General features: G+C 44.6%; 1 protein-coding gene across 1 annotated transcript in view; it reads left to right on the top strand.

Moving 5' to 3' along the window:
• The window catches only part of PAPPA (pappalysin 1), a 248,149-nt gene that overhangs the window by 133,719 nt on the left and 94,084 nt on the right, over positions 1-20,346 (top strand). The window contains exon 10 of the mRNA XM_075015238.1: positions 12,284-12,480. Coding sequence (XP_074871339.1) covers positions 12,284-12,480 — 197 coding nt within the window. The remainder of the gene's footprint in view (positions 1-12,283; positions 12,481-20,346) is intronic.

The raw sequence follows: 20,346 nt of genomic DNA, 5'->3' as shown, positions 1-20,346 counted from the left end.
AAAGCATGATCTTCTGAGAAACCACTGAACTATTGGGATAGATGAAGGGGTTATTTTTTTTAAATATTTCTTACATATAATGAAAATTCATAACTAAAAATGGAACCTTCTTGAAAGAGATCCTGCCAGCTCCAATCAGACAAAACTCTGCTTTGACTTCAGTCAGGTGTTTTGCTTGAGAAATGGCTGAGTAATTGGGCCTCTGGTATGAGGAATGGAACAGAGACAAAGAAATGAGTATGCTTAGTCCTGCCATGAGGGCAGGGGACTGGACTCGAGTCCTCGAAGTCCCTTCCAGTTTTAGTGTTTTGCGATTCTATGATTCCACTTCATCTTGATGTAATGAGACACACACGGCATGGCCCTGCAGAATAATAAATAACCGTTTTCCATAATGCTCCTTTTATATTGACATTGTTGTGATAATGTTAGCTCACTTTAGCACCAGTAGAGCAAACTATCCCTCTTTACCAAAGCCTTTAAAGGAATTTAGGCAGAAGCTTCAGTGCCAGGCTGAGCTGGGGCCTAAATTTATGTCCACCCTGCCACTGGGTGCATGCCTCCCAGATGGAATAGACAAACTCATGATGTCTTCACTCCAGACAGCATGCTAAAAATAGTGGTGTTAGCATTTTGCCAGAGGCAGCAGATAGGGCAAGCCACTCCAGGTTGGACGGGCTTGGACAAGAACAGCTAGCCTGAGCCACCATTCATGCTGCAATATCCACATTGCCTGCTCTCTTGAGTTGAGCTAGTGTGAGTTTATCTGTGTGTGCTGGGATGTGCGGCTGTACCACAAAGGTCTGATCTTACAAATGCTACCAGGTCTGCAAAGGTCTGATCTTGCAAATACTGCTTACTTGACCAGCAGCACTGTTGTAGAACTCAGCAGGTCTATCTCAGGAAGCAGGACAGCTGGCCATAAGCATTCTTTGGACCCTGATTTATATGAAGTAATCGCTATACAGTTTTGGCAGCAATCTCAGAATTAAAAGGTGGTCCCAGGGCTCCCTTACAGGAGCTTTGACAAAAGGCTGAAACGTGCACATTCACACCTCGGCAGAGAGAACTGTCCTCACCTCCCTTGCAAGAGCAGAAATGCAATTAAGCAAGCAAACACTAGCACGCTTAAATCTGCTGCTTTCCCTCTGCATCTCCCACCATCAGGGCCTTTTATTTTTGTATCTGACAAGTTCTCTTTGTTTTGTGTACACAGCACACAGCAGCTTTTGGGACACTGTGCACTGGTGCCTATAATTCAGTTAGGCTTCTTTCCCCTCTCCTGCCTCATCCTCCCCTTTATAATCAGATAAGTCTGTGATCAGTCAGTTTTGCCATTGGAGGGGTGGGGTGAATGAAGGAGAGAGGCAGGGGGAGAAAGCTGTGTGGTCTTTACTGTCAGGCTGTCCTGGCCTTCTTAGAACACAAAGCCGAGAAAAGAAAACAGATAAGATTAATAGCATTTACTTCTTGCAAGAGGCTCTCATACCAAACTGAAGAGCGACAGTGAAATAAATAAATACATTAATTGAAGCATCTGGCAGTGCTTCCTTCTAAATGCAAGGCTGCAAAGTCATTAGCCCTTCTGCAGCCCAAATTTTATGCTCTGTGCCCACATCCATTGTTCCCTGTAAGCAGGGAGCTTGGGTGGCCGCCCAGGAGAGATTCAGGTGCTGCCTAGGTGATTAACAGAGTGCCCACAGCCACCCACAGTGTTTCTACACCTTGTTCACATCCTCACATGCTCTCTGCCCATATCAAAGTTTATTCTGCCCATGAATGCAAAAAATTAGAGGGAACCCTGCCCATATCCACCAGTTTATGCCTCATGGATTTTTGCTCATAGAACCTCCTTCTGTCCCCGCAGAGTGTGGAATTTGGTCTCCTGCCTAGATAAAAGTTGTACCTCTCCTGTTGGCAACACACTGCAGGAGAAAAGCAAAAACAGAGCTTTGCCCCATTGCAGGTCACATACACACACATGTGCCCTGTACTTAAATGCACTGGGCCAGTCAGAGGGGGGCCAGGAGAGCCGTTTGGCTTTGCCCTCAAGCTCAAAGGGGGCCTCAGATTTAGACAAGCGCTAATTATTTGGCATTTGATAAGTTCTGCAGCTTGTTTTTATGTACCTCCCCCCAATAATTAGTTCATTTGCACAGAAAAAAAGCTAGAAAAGTATTTGTTAGATAAAAAAATATTCAAATTATGTCTATTATGATTAATTAGGAGCCTCAAGAGCTGGCAGTGTCCAGGCCTCTCTGGGACTCTGGGAGGGTCTGCCCCAACCTATTTCGTACCGACACTTCATGGCATGGAGATGATTTTGGGTCACTGTGGGCAAGTGCCAGGTTCAAACCAATTGCCTGAAGATGAGAGTCTCCATCAGCATCTTTTTCTAAAATGTTACTTTTCCAGATGGTTCTTATTTGCAAGAGTAAAGGCTACAGAGTGGGGGACATATTCTCTTGCCATTCTGAAGCAAGAGAAGGATAAACAGGTTGACTCATTCTAGTCCAGCACCCTCGGGACCTGACCAGTGACAAACCAGATAATTTGTTGAATTTGTCAAAATTCTTTATCAGCTTTACCAACATTTCCACTGCTTACTGGGCTTTTAGAAAATGTTTAGGGGTAAATTAAAGCTAAATAACAGCACAGAACCCACTGAGAGGCAGGGCTGATGGTTGTAAACTAACTTCATGGGACCGTAGGAAATTTGGCCACACCCATGGTAAGTGGACATATGACTAAAATCATGATGGCTTACAGATGTTGCCAGACCAAAGAGGTTCAACCTATAATGGAAGAGATACCAAAGAGTATCAAAACAAACCAGCAGTCATATAGCATTTAAAGACTAACAAAATAATTTATCAGGTGATGAGCTAGCATGAGGCAGACCCACTTCCTCATATCTCCAGTCTTTAAAGTGCTACATGATGTCTGGTTTGTTTTGTTAGAATACAGACTAACACAGCTACCTCTTTGTTACTAAAGAATATCAAATAAACCTGTGGGAAGATAGCATGACAGAAGCATAGTAAAGGTCGATAGACAATTTTAACAAATAACTTCAAAGTATCAGAGGGTTAGCCATGTTAGTCAGTATCCACAAAAACAGAGAGAAGTCCTGTAGCACCTTACAGACTAACATATTTATTGGCGCATAAGCTTTTGTGGGCAAAGACCCATTTCGTCAGATGCATGTCAAAAGTAATTTCAGGTTCTCCAATCACTCCTGAGTCTTTCTGGCAAGGTGGATGGTCTCAAAAGCACATTTACTATTATTCTTCCTCAAATTCCCTCTTACATACCACATAAACAACTCAGGAAATTGACTGCACACCAAGGCCAGCTTTGAAGTGCAATTGTAACTTGAAATGCATGATCAGTCCAATTGAAATCCCTATTACATGGCCACTGAATCAGGGCCTCATGCTGTCAAATGCCAAAGAGGAAACAAACTCCAGGAAAACAAAGGATGATTTTTGTTTCCAGTCTCTTTCAGCGAGTGTCATGTTAGGGGCTGCTTATCACAGCAGTAGGTGAAAAACATTCAGAGAGACGTGTGCTTTGACTCTATCACTTTAAATACCGCTGATTTTCAGCTTATGCTTTGGCATCAACTTTATTACAGCCCTCGTTTGCCTCTTCCTTTTGGAAAAGCCTCCCCTTCCAGTTGGAAACTTCCCTTTGTGGAGGACGCATCCTTTACCTTGCCTATTCTCAATACATTTCAGGCAGCTTTCTCCCGTCTCGTTGTCTGGAAGCTGCATTGCATTCAGGGGAATAATGAATATTAATGAGCTTGCTATCTCTATATAGAGCGTGTTCCTGTAAGGAAAATGCAACTCTGAGTGACACAAACCTAATTTTACGTCTTTTTTATTTTTTACAACAAAGTAATGTGCTTAAAATAAATTGATGGATGACCATCCATATTCATTGTGGGCATGGTTTTAGGGTAGACTGAGAGTGCATCTCCCCAGCATCTGCCCCACACACACACAACACACACACAGGAGCATGTGGTTTTGACAGCTAATTCCACATCCCTGTGTGTGCAGTAGCTTATGGGGTGGAGGCAAGGGAAGCAGTCCTGTAGCACTTTAAAGACTAACAATGTTATTTATTAGGTCAATTAGGTGGAGTGTGTCTTACCCATGAAAGCTTGTTACCTAATAAAACTTAGTTTTTGATATTCTATAGGCCTGCTTGTTGTGAAGCTACAAAGTAACACAGCTGCCCCTCTGAGACCAATAGCTAACGGTGCTTTGTTCTTCTTCTAAGAATAAAATCCAGAAAGGGGCTGAGTGTGCCAGTGAAGTGGAGGGCACTCAGTCCTTTGCCAGAAATACTCAGGACCTCACTGGATCAGGCTGATAAGAGCAGTGGTGTCCTAAGGTCAAGCATGGAACAGGTACATCAGAGAATGAATATTGCTGCTGACAAAATAATGTGAGTTTGTAGTAGAAACTGCAAGTAAATGGAAATGGATTTTGCTAACCGGAGCTATTTGGCCAAAATTCACACAAACCCCAATATTCAGCTTCCAGCAAATACTTGGGAGCTCTCCATTTCCTGCAGCCCTTGGGAGCCTGTGGCTGCACGTTCCAAAGTGTGTAATTACTCATTTGGCAAGTTAGCAATAACACAGTGTCAATCGTTAACAGAGCAGTTTTTAGTACACCTATCAGTGGTTTGACTTTCTTTGTGAATGATGCTTTTGTTGTTCTCAAATGTTACTTCCCTGCCTCTAAGGCAAACTGGCAAGTTCTGGAAGGTCCACACTGATAACTTTGTTCTTGTTCAAAACATCTCCTAACCCTGTGGCTATTACCCACCTCCACCGGAAACTCAACTAATTTTCCAGTGTAAGCTCCAAAAACCAGCTGATGAATCTGCACTAGTCCTCTCTGACGTAACAGTGCATCATCTGCTCCATTTCTCTTGGGCAGATAGAGGCATGAAGAGGTTCAGTGACTTGCCCAAGCATTTGGAAAGATGGAGGTAGAAGCAGGGTTAGAAGTCAGGAGTAGGTGGAAAGTTTGCTTACAGAAGCAATAGATAATTTGTTATGGCTGCCAGCTATAGAAAGTCTCTTTTAGTTCAGAGGACTAAGGAGTGTGTTTTGGGGTGTGATGTATCAAGGTTTTAATCCCACTGACTGCAGGTGGCTTGTAATTTTACCTGCCGTCTGCTGCACACAGATGAATTACATAGTTATTGTGTTGAGCTCAAGGCATTACATTGTACTGAAGATGCTAGTCACCCTAGTCAAAGAAGAAGCCCTGGGATGGCAGGCTGAGTGTATAGAAAGTAACTGAATAATCAAAGGGTGATACTACACATTCCTTGTGTTAGCTGCCCTTTCAGTTCAGAATAAGCTCTGTGATAATTGTCACATAGTGCAAGAAAACCTTTCCCCAGGTATTTGAATATTCCCCAGTAGAGAGTGAAATCCACCTTTACTTCACCATCAAGACTATCCACCCATTTTATTTCATTGATGAAACATTTACCAGGTTACTGAGATGACACTTAATTCCATACAGTTTCCATGTTTCCTGTTGAACTGTTTTTCCTGTCTTCGGTTAAAACACAGAAAGAGAAAGTGAGCTGAAACTTTGTACTGAGTGAAGGAATTTAACTCTCCCCAGTTTGGTCAAAATGAATGAGAAGGAAAACAGACGACTTGGCATTCAGGCCTTGCCGAGGGCTTGATCCTGTTCCTACTGACACCAGTGGTAAAACTCATTGTTGTGAATGGGACAGAATCTAGAGTGCTCACCTTCCAAGGGTAGCCAAGGAACCCATACCAGTTTTGATATGGGAGCCTTTGGAGGGTTTTGTTTGTTTGCTTTTCCCCACTGATTTTGAAGAGACTGTGATTTGACCTTAATAGCTGAACCTTTCCTCTGGGATTTGTTAAGACCCATATGCCAGCTACCACCTCCCTGAGCCTCTATCCAAGGGTCAAACAGATCTTTAGGGGTTAAGATCTGATGCCCACTCTGTTCCAAGAATCTGTTACTCTGAGACAATGCGTGTCCATTTTTGTCTCCCCCCCCCCCCCGCTCCCTTTTTATTTATTTATTTATTTATTTTTGGAGGAATAACTATGAGGCACAAGGCCTGTTGTAGTTGGAACTGTCCCTAAATAAACAGCTGAGCTTAAAAATACTCCTTTTTTGTTCGGACTTTAAAAAAAATAGTAGTTATGTACAAAAGAAGACTATTCTGGTGCCAATCACTGTATTCTGAGCTGAAAACAGGAAGCTGCTCTAGGTGTTTGTCCCCAGCACTTTGACCATTCTGCTTGGACGATAGAGGCCTTGTCTGAGGATGTGTTCTGTGCTGCAAATTGGGGAGATTTTCTTTTTTTTCCCCACAGTGTGGAAGGCTGCCCATGATAGATAAGTCTGTATCCTGCATGTCTGCTTCCTGATGTGTCCCAGACTTAATCAGTTTCCCTGGCATAAAACTCTAGCCTCTCCCTGAACAGGTAACTACAGTCCTTCCAGGAATGACAAGGCTAGCAATGTTAACAGCTTCTGAGAAGGTTTCTTTACCACCTGCCTTGCTTTGTACTTCCCCTGACTTCTGAACCCAAGGAGAGATAGGATCCTGAGAGCTGAATTTTCTGCCGGGGGAAGCTGTGTATGGGAAGCTGTGCTAGAGGTATCTTTACGTCCTCACCCTAGCACTTTAGCCCCGGTACAATGTAGGTGAGACTCAGGCTTGGTCTGTACGAGGCTGGTAAGTCAACTGCAGATACACAATTCTAGCTACAGCAATTGCATAGGCAGAACTGATTTATCTGCAATCTACTTACCTAGCCATCCTCACTGAGGGAGGTCGATGGGATAGCAATAGCGATGAGTACACAGGTCAACCGCCAATCCCACATACTTTGCTTTCATGCATCTTTATCAGGTACACAAAGTCTAACTCAGGACGATTGACCCTGAATGGGTTGGTCTCCCACAAAACATTGACGAGCCCTTAAGTCTGCTGCAGGTTGTAAAGTCTGGTTAAAGCAGGAGTCAGTGGAAAGCAGCAGGGGTCTTACCATGCTTTTTTCTGTAGACTCATTCCCTACAGCAGTCTCTACAAAGTTGAGCAGAGAGCTCACAGGTGCCATTCAGAGACAGGCCTGTACCAGGGCATACATTCAGCCAGCTAATCAGTTCCCCTCCTGCCAACAGCACTAAGTAGACAGACAAAGGGACAAGATCTGGCATAAAAATCCCAGTGCCTTCACTGATGGTTTAATAGTGGGAAGGGAACTTGCACTGCCTGGATTATTACTTTGGCTTTCCTCAGGGTTCAGCTCAGGGTCCCTTGGCATCTGTAGCAAAACCTCCAGAGAGACTCCATCTCCCATTCCCAACTTCTGCCCCTGTAGCCGTTTTGCTGTTCCAGATTTTTATTTCATTTGGGCATCTGCAGCAATTATTTTATGTCACTCTTGCTCACAGTCATCAGCTGCTCCACTTCAGGCCCCCTTCAGGTTGAGCAGTTTTACTTAGATACAACTTAAAACTGAAAAGCCGCTCTGAGAGTTAACACAGTACAAGAAACAAGCAACTAGTAACTGAGAGAAGCACCGAGGCAAAACTATGGTTGTAAGAGAAAGGTGGTACCAGGAGGTGGTATGAACCTTGTTGTACAAAAGAAGCTGGGTCCGATCCAGCAAAAGGAAATCTTCGGAAGTGGCAGATGGAGCCTGTGGAATCCCTTGTGTTAGGAAGGAGACCAGATTTAGATGTAAGATAACAGGGATTCTTTGCTGAGTCTGCTAGACACAGTTAGAGGCTAGGTTCTTTCTGGGTCTCAAGAGTTTAAAGATAGGAGATGCTGCCTCCTGCTAGCACGTAGGGTGTCCTTGACCTGGTTCATACAGCAATGGAAGGGACTGTTAAACACACAGCAGGGACTGTTACAAGCAGTAGCTCCTATCCAAGTGCATTCTGCCTAATTTGGTGCCTGATAAATAAAATGAAGAGTCCACGGCAAATAATTCTGAGGGAAATGTCAACTATCCTAAAGGCCCATCCTTGTGAATTCTTCAGAACTTGTGTTTTGACTTAGTACCGTCCCAGCGTTGAGCTTCACAGTTCCCATGTGGAGTTGGTTGCAGGGTCAGGATGTGCAGCTGTAGAGCATGCCTTCACAGATGTGTATATAGTGTTAGCACAATTAATCTTGGTTCTGACCAAAGCCTAGAAGATTAGAAATAAACAATAACTACACTCATATTTCCTATTCATTGATGTCTGACTCATGACTGGAGGGTAAAACAGGATGCTGGGGAAGAAATATCAGTTAAAAACACCACATTACCATCACTTTGTGTCTCTCAGGAGAAAAGATTATTGCTTGGTCAAATGTGATTGCACTCAGTGTCACTTCCCACTTCTCTTCCCGCCTGGTTTTGTAAACATCCAGTTCTTGCCATCTTCTTGGCTTTGAAAACATTGCTTCCAGAATTAGTGAAACATCAACCAAGGGTCCTACAAAGAACTTCTGTCCTATTCCACTAAGAATGAAAGCCCCCGGCATAATGATATTTGATGGTTGGCACTGGGTGAAGTCTTTCTTGCTTTGCCAGTACATTCTGGCAAACCAAGGTTCTTCCCAGATTTCTCAGGATGATGGACAAGAGCAGTACTGAAGAGTCCTTTATTTTAGAGTGTGATAAAATTGCCTGATAGGAGCTGATATGTGAACAGACAGGACCAGGGCTGAAGAAGAAGTTTGAGGCTGATAAGGGGAAAAGAAACACTGCAGAATTTTTTATTGTTTAGAGTACCTGCTGTTGTCCTGGCCAGTATGGAATATAGGGCCAACTTCTCTTTCTGATTCTGAGTCCATCTAACTCCATTGACTGAATGGAGTTCTGCCTCATTTGCACCACGGAGCGATGATAGTCAAGTCCGCTGTTTTTCACAAGGAGTTAGGGAAGTCTCAGCAAGACCTGATCAGAACACTACCCAAGTGTGATATGAAACCTGTGGCCCTGATTGTCAGATGTGCTGAGCGCTCAAAGCTCCATCTGAAGTTGACAGGAGTCGTAGCTTCTCAGCGCTGCTGAATATTGAGCCCTATGGTTTTCCTCCAGTGACCCACGCAATGTCCGTTAGGACACTGGCTAGCACTTTGATTCTGATCTAAATCTCTGCTGCACCTACAAAGTTAGAAAAGCGATAGGAAAGATCAGCTTCTTGGACTCTCTCCTATGCAAGAGTATTTATGTGTTGAGCACTGGAGGCATATTGAAATTCAGAACCATGAGGTTGGCAACTTGCCAGTATTTTTTCCTCCCCCTAAAAGGACATCTTAAAAGTTTCAGAATGATTTGCCAATGGCAAGAAGAAATTCCCTTAAAAAGCAAAAATGCAGTTCTGAAACCACTTTCCTCCCTCATTTTTCAAGGCGTAAGTCATTGATTGAACACCTGATTTTCTATGGGCTCACATAAGTGATGCCATTCAGCCACATTACTGACAGGTAATAGAGGGAAGAGTGCACTGACTCATTAGGACTGGAATTGGAGAAGGGACACACACACGTGCATGCACACACACATACACACACACACAAACTCTCTCATTGCTGTTTGCTAATCATCTGGGCAGTCTCCATTTAATTCAGACATCTCTGTCTCTCCATTCTGTTCCTCCCCTGGGTTTTGCAGACTCTGAGCAGACAGATTTATTGGGGTCTTAAACATAATCAGGAACAAATTAGCCTCTGTAAGAATCACACACTGGCCTGGATCGCAGTTATTCCAAGGCTGCTTCCTCTCCATGTGAATATGAATTAAGTCATCTGATTGGAGCAGGTCTTGAGTATTCTTTTATCCCAAACACATGATGTTATCAGAGGGCCATTACATTTATCATCGCATTAGTAGGGAACGTTTGGAAACAGTACGGGAGAGCGTCGGTTATATAAATTCTGTTCTCACTCCAGGGCCTATAGTGCAAAATCAATCCCTGTCAGGATGAGGGGATTGTGTCTAGTTGTGTGTGCATCAGATGAATGAGTGGATGGGGAGTGTGTGGGGGTATCCCTACATGGGTTGTGTGTATGTATGAGCAGCAGAGGTGTAAGAATATTTATGTGTGTGTGTTTGCATCTCCATTTGTGTATCAACAAATCAGTGTGTGTCCATGCGCAAGCTCCCACAAAGTGGCTGTGCCAGCCTGTGTCTATCTACAAGGACAAATCATTTTTTAAAAAATGAGGCTGCCTTTTCTTCTTTGTACTTTTCAAGGAAACAATTCTCTTTGTAAGAGAACCTAAGGCCTTTTCTCCAAAGAATAACTCGTTCTATATGTTTGGTCATTTACCACCATCTTCCCGGGCCTGAATATTTCTTGGAGATTTCTCTTCCGATCCTCCCCTGTCTGGGATGTTGGTTTCTGCCGGCTGTCTGCAGCTTTGGTAAGGTGACCATCCGTCCCATATTGGGCAGGACGTCACGTATTTGGGACACCCAAAAGCAGTCCTGACTTTTTTTTTAAAAGGAACTAATTGTCCCATGTTTGCCCCCACCCCCCTCTGCCTCAGGGAAGTAGGGGGAGCTTGGGCAGCTGCTGCTTCCCTGGGCTCCTTGGGAGTCTGGCAAATGTGGCTTCCCCAAGGCTCCAGGGATCACCGATGGCTGCCACTTCCCCAGAGCTCCCTCAAAGTGCTGGCAGCTGCCACCTCCTTCCCGTCTCCCTGGGGCTTGGAGGAGCTGTCCCTCCTCCCCATATCTCTCTGTCCCATATTTGGGACAGGGAGATATGGTCATGCTAAGCTTTGGCCATCTGACACCGGGTTCCTTAGGCATTTCTGAGAGACGTCTAAAGGCCTTGGTGCATTTATGAAAGAATGATAAGTAGGAAAAGGGTCAAAGAGAGATGAAATGGTGGAGTTCCTCTTTAGCTGTGCCATTCCAGGCTGATCACAACTATCAGGAGCAAGGGGAATGCAGATTGCTAGTGTTCTTATTACTACCCACTCTTTTGACGGAGCCTGACATTAAGGGATTAAAATCTTGCATTGGAAGAGCGGATAAGAAAGTTGTTAAATAACTGAATTATAATAAACTGATTTATTCTGGCTTTTACAATGGCATTTCAATGGGTAAACTCTGGGGAAAAGCAAACATTTTGGAAATGACTCATAATTAAGTAACCATTGAATTTTCTGGCTCCTAGTTTCAAAAAATCCAACTCTACCAATACAATTCCTATCAGGAGTCACTTCCATAGAATCATAGAGGTATAGAGTCTTAGGGCTGTGAGAGACCTCAGGAGGTCATCGAGTCCAGACTCCTACCCAAAGCAGGATCAACCCCAACTAAATCATCCTAATAGAACTTTCTCAAGCCAGGACTGAAAAACCTCTAAGGATGGAGATTCCACTACCTCTCTAGGTAACAAATTCCAATGCTCGCCTCTCTTCTGGAGAAATAGTTTTTTCCCAATATCCAACCTAAACCTCCTGTTCTGTAACTTGAGACCATTGTTCCTTGTTCTGCCATCCCTCACTGTTGAGAACAGCCTCTCTCCATCCTCTTTAGAACTCACCTTCAGGAAGTTGATGGCTTCTATCAAATGAGAATGTGATGTAAACTAGAATACTGATAGGCCAGAAATTTGAAAAGGGGGACTTTGGTGACTGAAAGGCATTACAGGTCTGAGGTCTGTTTAAAAGAAGTGTGTTGGTCACAGTTCAGTTCCTACTGGGTGAGCGTCACAGACGTAACCTCAAAAATTTGGCACTCTTGGACATCTTTGTTGGAGGTCTCATTAGAGAAGCCACAGAATAAATGACTAAAGAGATTTAAGTCCCCTCTTGCTTGTGATCCTTCCAGGTCAAGTGAAAGTCACCTCGGTTGGGGCAGTATGTGTGTGTGGCAAGTTTACCCTCCCACTGGCCACACTCAATAAACAGATACATTTGGCCTTTGGTTTCCCTCTGGGGCCGTTTGTCTGGCAGCTTTGACCATCACTGAATTCAATTATTGTTTTGCAAGTGCCATGTAAGAACAAAAATGGGAAACATTGTGGACCCAATTCTCTGTTGGCTTCACTCCACTAAAGTCAATGGAGTTCAGCCAGTTAAGAATTTGGCCCTGTAAATGCATTTTCTGCATCAGTGCTATGTTTTAGTAAGGTTCTTTTAAAATGTTCCTTTGCCTGGCCTGCTGTGATCCAGGCAATTGGAGATGTAAATGCATGTGGGATTTTCTAATTAATGACTCCTCTTTGATTTCTCACTGCAGATGAGCCTAGCAGATGCTACTTCCATGATGGTGATGGGGTATGTGAGGAGTTTGAGCAAATGACCAGCATCAAAGACTGTGGGGTTTATACCCCCAAAGGCTTCCTGGATCAGTGGGCTTCCAATGTGTCAGTCTCTCATCACAGTGACCAGGGTTGCCCAGGCTGGGTAGTCATTGGTCAGCCAGCTGCAACTCAGGTAAGGAAGACAGAAGGCTCCTTCACCTGCCCTTACGCTATGTCCAACAATGCAAAACTGCCATTTGTAGATCCACCTAGTTAATCTGCAGCTTGGACAAGGAAAGCTTCTTTGCTAGCTAGAAGTATGAACCTGCCAAATGGCAGTGAGCTCTGGATTCTGCTTCTAATGACTGGGTAGGAGAAGGCCAAAACTACTGGTTTCTGTGCTCCAGAATCCGGTCTAACAGTGAACGGTACCTGCCTTTACGTGAGGCAAAGATAACCCTGCCCCCAGGGAAGGTTTCCTCCTAAAGCCATTGTTTAAGGTAGCCTTATATATCAAAGCTTGAGGCTCATTCATAGCTATTGTTTATAAGGCTAAATATTCCTGTTGTCTATATTGATATTGAACCCTTTGATAAATCTCTTGGCTTTGATGCTACGGGTTGAACCTCTCTAGTCTGGCACTTTCTCATCCAGCAACATCTGTAATCTGGCATGGTTGATCACTTATGGAGGTGGCCAACTTTCCCACAGTCCCATAAAGTTTGTTTACAGCCACAAATCCAGGGTCCTAGCATTCTGTGCTGTTATTTAGCTGTGATTTACTGATAAATGTCTTCTAAGAGCCCAGTAAGCAATGGAAGTGTTGGTAATGCTGCCCGACAATATCGACCTCCCGTTGTCAGGCAAATTCTCTTGTTTGGCACCTACCAGGACCTGAGGGTGCTGGACTAGAGAGGTTCAAACCTATATCTTGTTGCAATGAACTCCAAAGGCTAAATTCACATTGTATGAAGGAATATTTTCTTCTAACAGCTTTGAATTTGTTCCTTTTCTGTGTCGTAAAATGGCCCCTTGTTCTTGTATTTGAGAAAGGCAGGGCAGAAGGGATAGATCAGACTGCTCCATGCCACTCATTACTTTGTATAGCTCTATCATGAGTTGTCTCCTGTCTAAAGTAAACAGTTCCAGCTACCTGTTTCCCTGGTGGAGCTATCATTATCTACAATGGGTCATGGGAGGGCAGTGTAGAGGGAAGTGGAATATCACACATGAAGCAAAGGGTTTAATTGCGACTCATATATTCTAAACACTTCCCAGTGAGCAACTTTCTCCAAACCACTCAGTCACTCAGTCCAGTTTACAGTCTGCATGTGTCTGTAACCAGTTAGTGACAAAGTCTACTCCAAACACACAAGTTATCGTTAGAATTAGTCTGGTCACTGAGCAGTGTGTCATCCTTTATATCAGCACAGTGGTTGCTTTGTGGGTACCTCTTTAGTATGGTAAATTTGTTATTATTATTATTATTATTATTACAGAATACAATATCATGGCTCCTCCACTCTCTGTGCTCTTTGCATTCATAAGATCTTAGAATCATAGGGCTAGAATTGACCTCAGAAGATCATTAGTCCAGCCCCCTGCCTGAACCAGGATCAACCCCACCTAAATCATCCCAGCCAGGATTTTGTCAAGCCAGGACTTAAAAACCTCGAGAGATGGAGATTCCACCACCTCTCTTGGTAACACATTCCAGTGCTTCACCACCTTCCTTGGGAAACAGTTTTTCCTACTATCCAACCTACACTTCCTGCTCTGTAACTTCAGACCATTGCTCCTTGTTCTGCCATCCGTCACTGCTGAGAACAGCTTCTCTCCATCCTCTTTAGAACTCCCCTTCAGGAAGTTGAAGGCTCATGTCAAATCCCCCTCACTCTTCTTTTCTGCAAACAAAATGGGCTTGTCTACACTACCACCCTCCTTCGAAGAAAGGATGGTAATTAGGGTACTGAGAGTTTACTAATGAAGTGCTGTGCTGCATACGCAGCACTTCATTAAGCAAATCCCCCCTACCCCACCCCACAGCAACTTTGAAGTTTTAAACTTCAAAGCACCAGCTTGCATCTAGGCGCAGCTCACCTGCCAGTACTTCAAAGTGCTGGGTCAACTTTGAAGTCCCTTTACTCCTCAAGAGGAGTAAATGCAATAATTCTAATGCTAGAACTGCTACTCAAGAGGAGTAAAAGGACTTCGAAGTTGCCCCGGCACTTCAAAGTACCGGCGGCTGAGCCGTGGCTAGACGCAAGCCTGTACTTCGAAGCTTAAAACTTCAAAGTTGCCATTGGGGGGGGATTTGCTTGATGAAGTGCTGCATATGCAGTGCAGCACTTCATTAGCAAACTGCCAACACCCTAATTGCCATCCTTCCTTCAAAGAAGGGTGGTAGTGTAGACATAGCCAATAAGCCCAAATCCCTCAGCCTCTCCTCACAGGTCATGTGCTCCAGATCCCTAATCATTTTTGTTGCCCGCCACTGGAACAGCTCCAGTGCATCCACATCCCTTCTATAATGGGGGGCCAAGAACTGGATGCAGTACTCCAGATGTAGCTTCACCAGTGCTGGCACAGGGGAGTAATAACTTCTCTAGCTCTGCTGGAAATTCTGCTCCTTATACACCCCAATATGCCATTAGCCCAACCTCTCATCCAGAGTAATCCCCAGGTCCTTTTCTGTTGCACTGCTAGTTAGGTAGTTGGTCCTGAGACTGTAGCAGATCTAGCATTTGAATCATTGCATTAGAACATTCCAAAGTGCATCATCTAATATGCTTCTGGTGGCTTCTCTGTGTGCATGTCCCCCAAGCACTCAATCCCAGCTGAGGCACTATGGGATAGCAGATCAGTTTTCATAGTGTACTAATACAAATACGGGTAGGCAATGAGGCAGGTAACCTACGGTCATGCTGTGGAAAAAACTCTGCTGTGCAGCCACAAGTCAAGCATGTCTGTTGTGGGTACAACACTGAGGTTGTCACAGCCTCATTACAATAATGTACATACGGGACACTTGGATCACACAAGGCTCAATGCATGTTAACCTGTCTCCCCCTAATGGTTGGCAACAGTGCCCATAAGAGCTGACACTGCAAGATAAAGAAACAGAGAGATAACCATGCTAGTCTATAAACTATCAAAACAAAAAAGCAGTTCAGTAGCACTTTAAAGACTTACAAAATAATTTATTAAGTGATGAGCTTTCGTGGGACAGATCTGAAGAAGTGGGTCTGTCACACGAAAGCTCATCACCTAATAAATTATTTTGTTAGTCTTTAAAGTGCTAGTGGACTGCTTTTTTGTTTTACAAGATAAAGGTTGATCTTTGAGGTCAACAGGTAAGGCCTTATGCTTTTGGTGTTTAAGGGCCCATGATGTGTCCCTATTAAGAACTCTAGTATTTGTCCGTACGTGGCTGTGCTCCCACTGCACTAGCACATTCAGTTCATTGATAGTCTGAAGTTACAGACATGTGTCTTTGTAGCCCTTGTTTTCCACACAACCAAGGCAGATTCCTCACTTGCAGAATAGCTCATTACATATCACACTGGAACATTTAAAGCAGGCAGTAAGCCGTCAGCATCTTAACAAGAATCTCTGACAGGGTGAAAATTAACCTACAACACCCCCCTCTAATCACTTCATGTGACAATCAGCAGAGCGCTAACTCCTCCACTTTCATTATCTGCCCAAAGCACCCAGGCCTGTGACTTTTTGTTTTTCTTCTGGGATTACTGGTGGAAGGGATGCCTTTTCCAATGAGAATTTTATTCAGAGTTCAGTGTGTGCGTGCACATGCGCACACGCCTGTGTATTTTTGGTTATATTTTTCACGGTACTGTAATCTTTTGCTTGAAAATAAAGAGGCCTTTGTCTAAGCTTTTCCCATCTGAATCCCCTGAAATGAGGATGGCAGGTAATACCCAAAATACATAGGCTTACGGTTTACTAACTCTCCATGACTTCATTAATTAAAAGGGTGCTATCAAGGTGCTTAAGAAACATTGAAAGTACTTTCTTTTAAAAGTCATTGATGTCGTCCCCACCCCACCCCCCTTGAATGCCGGAAACTGTTTTCTCATCACACCTGTGTTTCTGTCAGAAGTTGCTCACATGTTGTTCGTGTCACATTATCTGTATGTCTTGGGCTCAGTGCCTTTGCTTGAGAACGTAGAGCGGCTTCTGAGTATTGACTCGATCATATTTGTTAGCTAGTCTGGGGCTGTTTACTGGCACTGGACTGACCCCAGTTGCTTGCTGTTGGAGGGTTGGTTGTTCATGAGAGCTGTGTTGGAGACATCTGCTTAGTGTTCTCAGATGACTCAGGAGCATTGGAGTCAGGTTTTCTTTTTGTGGCAGTATGTGCTGGGCACCAGCTCCTCCTTATCAGGGTTCCCACAGCTGGGGCTGCATGGTCCTCTACCCCACTAGCCAAGGTTCTCATGGCTGGGTCTGTCAGTGGAGCTCAGCACCACACACTGCTCCAAGCAGTGGGGCTGCCAGAGCCACCTGCTGCCCCACAGCAGTAGTGCAGGGACCGGGAGCTGGAGCCCCTGCTGGCCCCGCAACAGTATGGGGGCTGGGAGGCTGCCATGGGGCTGGGAGCTGGAGGCTCTGCTGGCCCTACAGCAGCAGGGGCTGGGAGCCAGAACCCCCTGATGGCACCCTCAGTTGTGGGAACCCTGGCCAGGGTGGTGGAGGGAATCAGCTCAGTACCAGCTCCTCTTCTTCTACAAAAAAAGTACTGACTAGAGTGCAGTTTTGTTATTGTAAGGTTATTCCTAAGTGCAGAATTGGTGCACGTTGAAATACTATTAAAAAATGAGAAAGAAGCTACAATATTCCATTTGTTTTTGGATATCCAGCATCCAGCATGCTTATAAAGAACGTCACAGTCTTGGCACACAGGTATACATTTGAAAAATGAAGCGGCCAGTACTCCCCTCACCTTTTCAGTAGTCACTCTTTCCACAGAGGCAAAAATGATAGACCAGCCTCTTCTACTTTCCTGGCAGCCACTGTTGAGAGCTGATTAAGAGATATGCTTGGTACTAACAGTGTCACATTAAAAGCCAAAAGGAACTAGTCATTAAGATGGCACAAGCTCCTTGGACCTATGTAGTATTTTCTTGACTTCTGTGTTGTCATCCTATGATGATGTTTCATTGTAGGTCTCTGTTACTGATGGACAAGGAGCTTGAGGGCAACCTCCATACTTTTGGGCAACTCTTTAATCTACAAACATTTCAGTAGATTTAAAAGGTTTTAATTCTCTTTTCTGTAAATACTGTGTGGATTATGATCAGGGTACATGCCTTGTGCATGTGATGTTTCCTTGGAACTCTTCTTGTGTTGGAGATTGCCGAGGCTGGTGTAATTTTTTACAGGACTCAAGCAGGAGTCTTCACTAGTGTAAGTCAGTGAAACACTACCAGTGCCAACAGAGCTAATTCAGTGTAACACGGGTGAAGAGAGGATCCCATGTCTGCAGGAGCCATTCCTTAAAATCCCTTATTGCTGTTGCCTTAGATGACTCTAGTGGGAGCGCTACCATGGCCAATGGCTCTTTAACCACCGTAGAGAGTGGCTAGAACGTTTTCTATATTGGACGCACCTGAGGGATCCCTTTCCCATCTAGCTGGCACCTAGCCAGCTTCCATTATAGAAATCCAGATCAGCGGAATTAATGCATCTCCTTGGCCTCTGGATTAGATGACACAGTGGTGAATGTGCCAGCTCTCCTAGCCAACAGCGGCTCCTCCACCATTGCCACCATTAGTGAAGCTGCACCAGTAGAGAGTTTTCAGGAAAGAAGTCCACTGTGGACTAGACAGAGGGAGGACAGGAGGCAGTGTTGCAACTGGGGGAGGCAGGTTTGGCTAGAAGCCTACATATTCAGTCAGGATTGTCACTGTGCATGTGATTTGCTTAATTTCTGACAGCACCATGAGCAATGGAGGAGGGCTTTGTTTGTTTGTATTTAAGAGCAGGTTGTATCAAAGTGCAAACTTGCACTGGGGGGTGGTTGTTTTGTTTTCGTTGTTGTTTTTTAGAGCAAGCTTTCAGCACAGAATTGCCTTTGCTCATATCCTTTACGGGAAGTCCACAAAAACGCTAACAGGCTGGTTTCAGGAAGGATTGTTTACCTTGGAGATCTCCTGAAGGGAAATCCACTGTTTTATGAGCAAAAAGCAGATGGAGTGCTCGCGTGTGTGGAGTGACCACAGGAGGCCTGGGAGGCCATTTCACCTCACCTCTGGTTGGCGGCGCTCCCACTCGCGGATGGCTAACTCTTTTATGGTTTAATTCCCATTGAGCCGTTAAGTGGTTTTAATAAAGGAATAAAAAGAGAATCATTGGATAGCTCACTTGTGCACTTACAGCAAGCCCTGCTTGTTATTATCCCACTTCGATCAACATGGCGTGCAGCACCCAGAAGCTGATGTTTGCATTGGCGACCTATGGTGCCAGGCCCTAAATAGCTTAGCAGGCCTTAATTGCATTTCCTTCCATTTGTGCAGAAGCTGATTACAGCAAGTTACTGTGTAAATATTCAGCTTATGCTTGCTGCTGGTACCTCTGTTGTCCCCAGGATAGAAAAGAAATATGTTTCAGTGGCAACTAATCTAAAGGAGAATTTTTTTTTAATTGAGTCTGCTGGACACAGACAGACCCCGTGGTTCTTTCTGACTCTTTAACTCCCAGACTGAATAATATACCCCATACCACAAGTACACCATGCAGGGACTGACATTGGAGTAAGAAGCCATAGAAGGGGACTGTTGTTTTAGTCTTACCTCTGTGCCCCCTCTCTGAGTTCTTGCGTTTGGACACACCCACCTGCATAAGCAATGAGCACAAAAGAATTTCTAGAATTAGAGGACCCATGAGCTGCTGATGTCCTCTGCCCTCAGGGAACAAGAGCCCCCCTGCATAAAGAGAGTAACAATGAAGCAAAATTGAGACCTGGGGGGAAGGGAGTAGTGCAAGTAAGTTCATGATGTGGGTCTGTACACAAATCCATGTGTCTGGATTTAATGCACCCGAGGGTACTGAGGGAATTGGCAGATGTCATTGCTGAACCTTTGGCCATTACCTTTGAAGACTCTTGGAGATTGGGGGAGATACTGGATGACTGGAAAAAGGCAAACGTAGTGCCCATCTTTAAAAAAGGAAAGAAGGACAATCCAGGGAACTACAGATCGGTCAGCCTTACCTGAATACCTGGCAAAATAGTAGAGGGGATCCTCAAGGAATCCATTTTGCGGCACTTGGAAGAGGGGAAAGTGATCAGAATAGCCAACATGGATTCACCAGGGACAAGTCCTGCCTGACCAATCTGATTAGCTTCTATGACAAGGTAACAGGTTCTGTGGACATGGGGAAGTCAGTGGATGCGATATACCTTGACTTCAGCAAAGCTTTTGATACACTCTCCCACAGCATTCTAGTCCATAAGTTAAGGAAATATGGTTTGGATCCTTGGACTATAAGATGGATAGAAAGCTGGCTTGAAGGTCGGGCCCAATGGGTAGAGGTCAATGGCTCAATATCTGGATGGCGGTTGGTTTCAAGTGGAGTGCTGCAAGGCTCAGTTCTGGGGCTGGTGTTGTTCAACGTCTGTAATAATGACTTGGATGAGGGGCTGGATTGCACCCTCAGCAAGTTTGCGGATGCCACAAAACTAGGGGGAGAGGTAGATACATTGGAGGGTAGAGAGAGAATCCAGAGTGACCTGGATAAATTGGAGGACTGGGCCAAAAGAAGTCTGATGTGGTTCAACAAGGAGAAGCGTAGCATCCTGTACCTGAGACAGAAGGATCCCAGCATTGTTATAGGCTGGGGACCTACTGGCTCAGCAGCAGTACGACAGAAAGGGACCCAGGGGTTAGGGTGGATGAAATGCTGTATATGAGTAAACAGTGTGCTCTTGTAGCCAAGAAGGCGAACGGCATAGTAGGGTACATTAGGAGGAGCATTTTGAGCATATCTAGAGAAGTAGTTATTCCCCTCTATTCGGCACTGGTGAGGCCGCATCTGGAAT

Source organism: Carettochelys insculpta, chromosome 21, assembly GCF_033958435.1.
Source record: "Carettochelys insculpta isolate YL-2023 chromosome 21, ASM3395843v1, whole genome shotgun sequence".
NCBI classification, from domain to species: Eukaryota; Metazoa; Chordata; order Testudines; family Carettochelyidae; genus Carettochelys; species Carettochelys insculpta.
The sequence above is the reverse complement of the archived record's forward strand: the minus strand, read 5'-3'. Positions and strand labels throughout refer to the sequence as shown.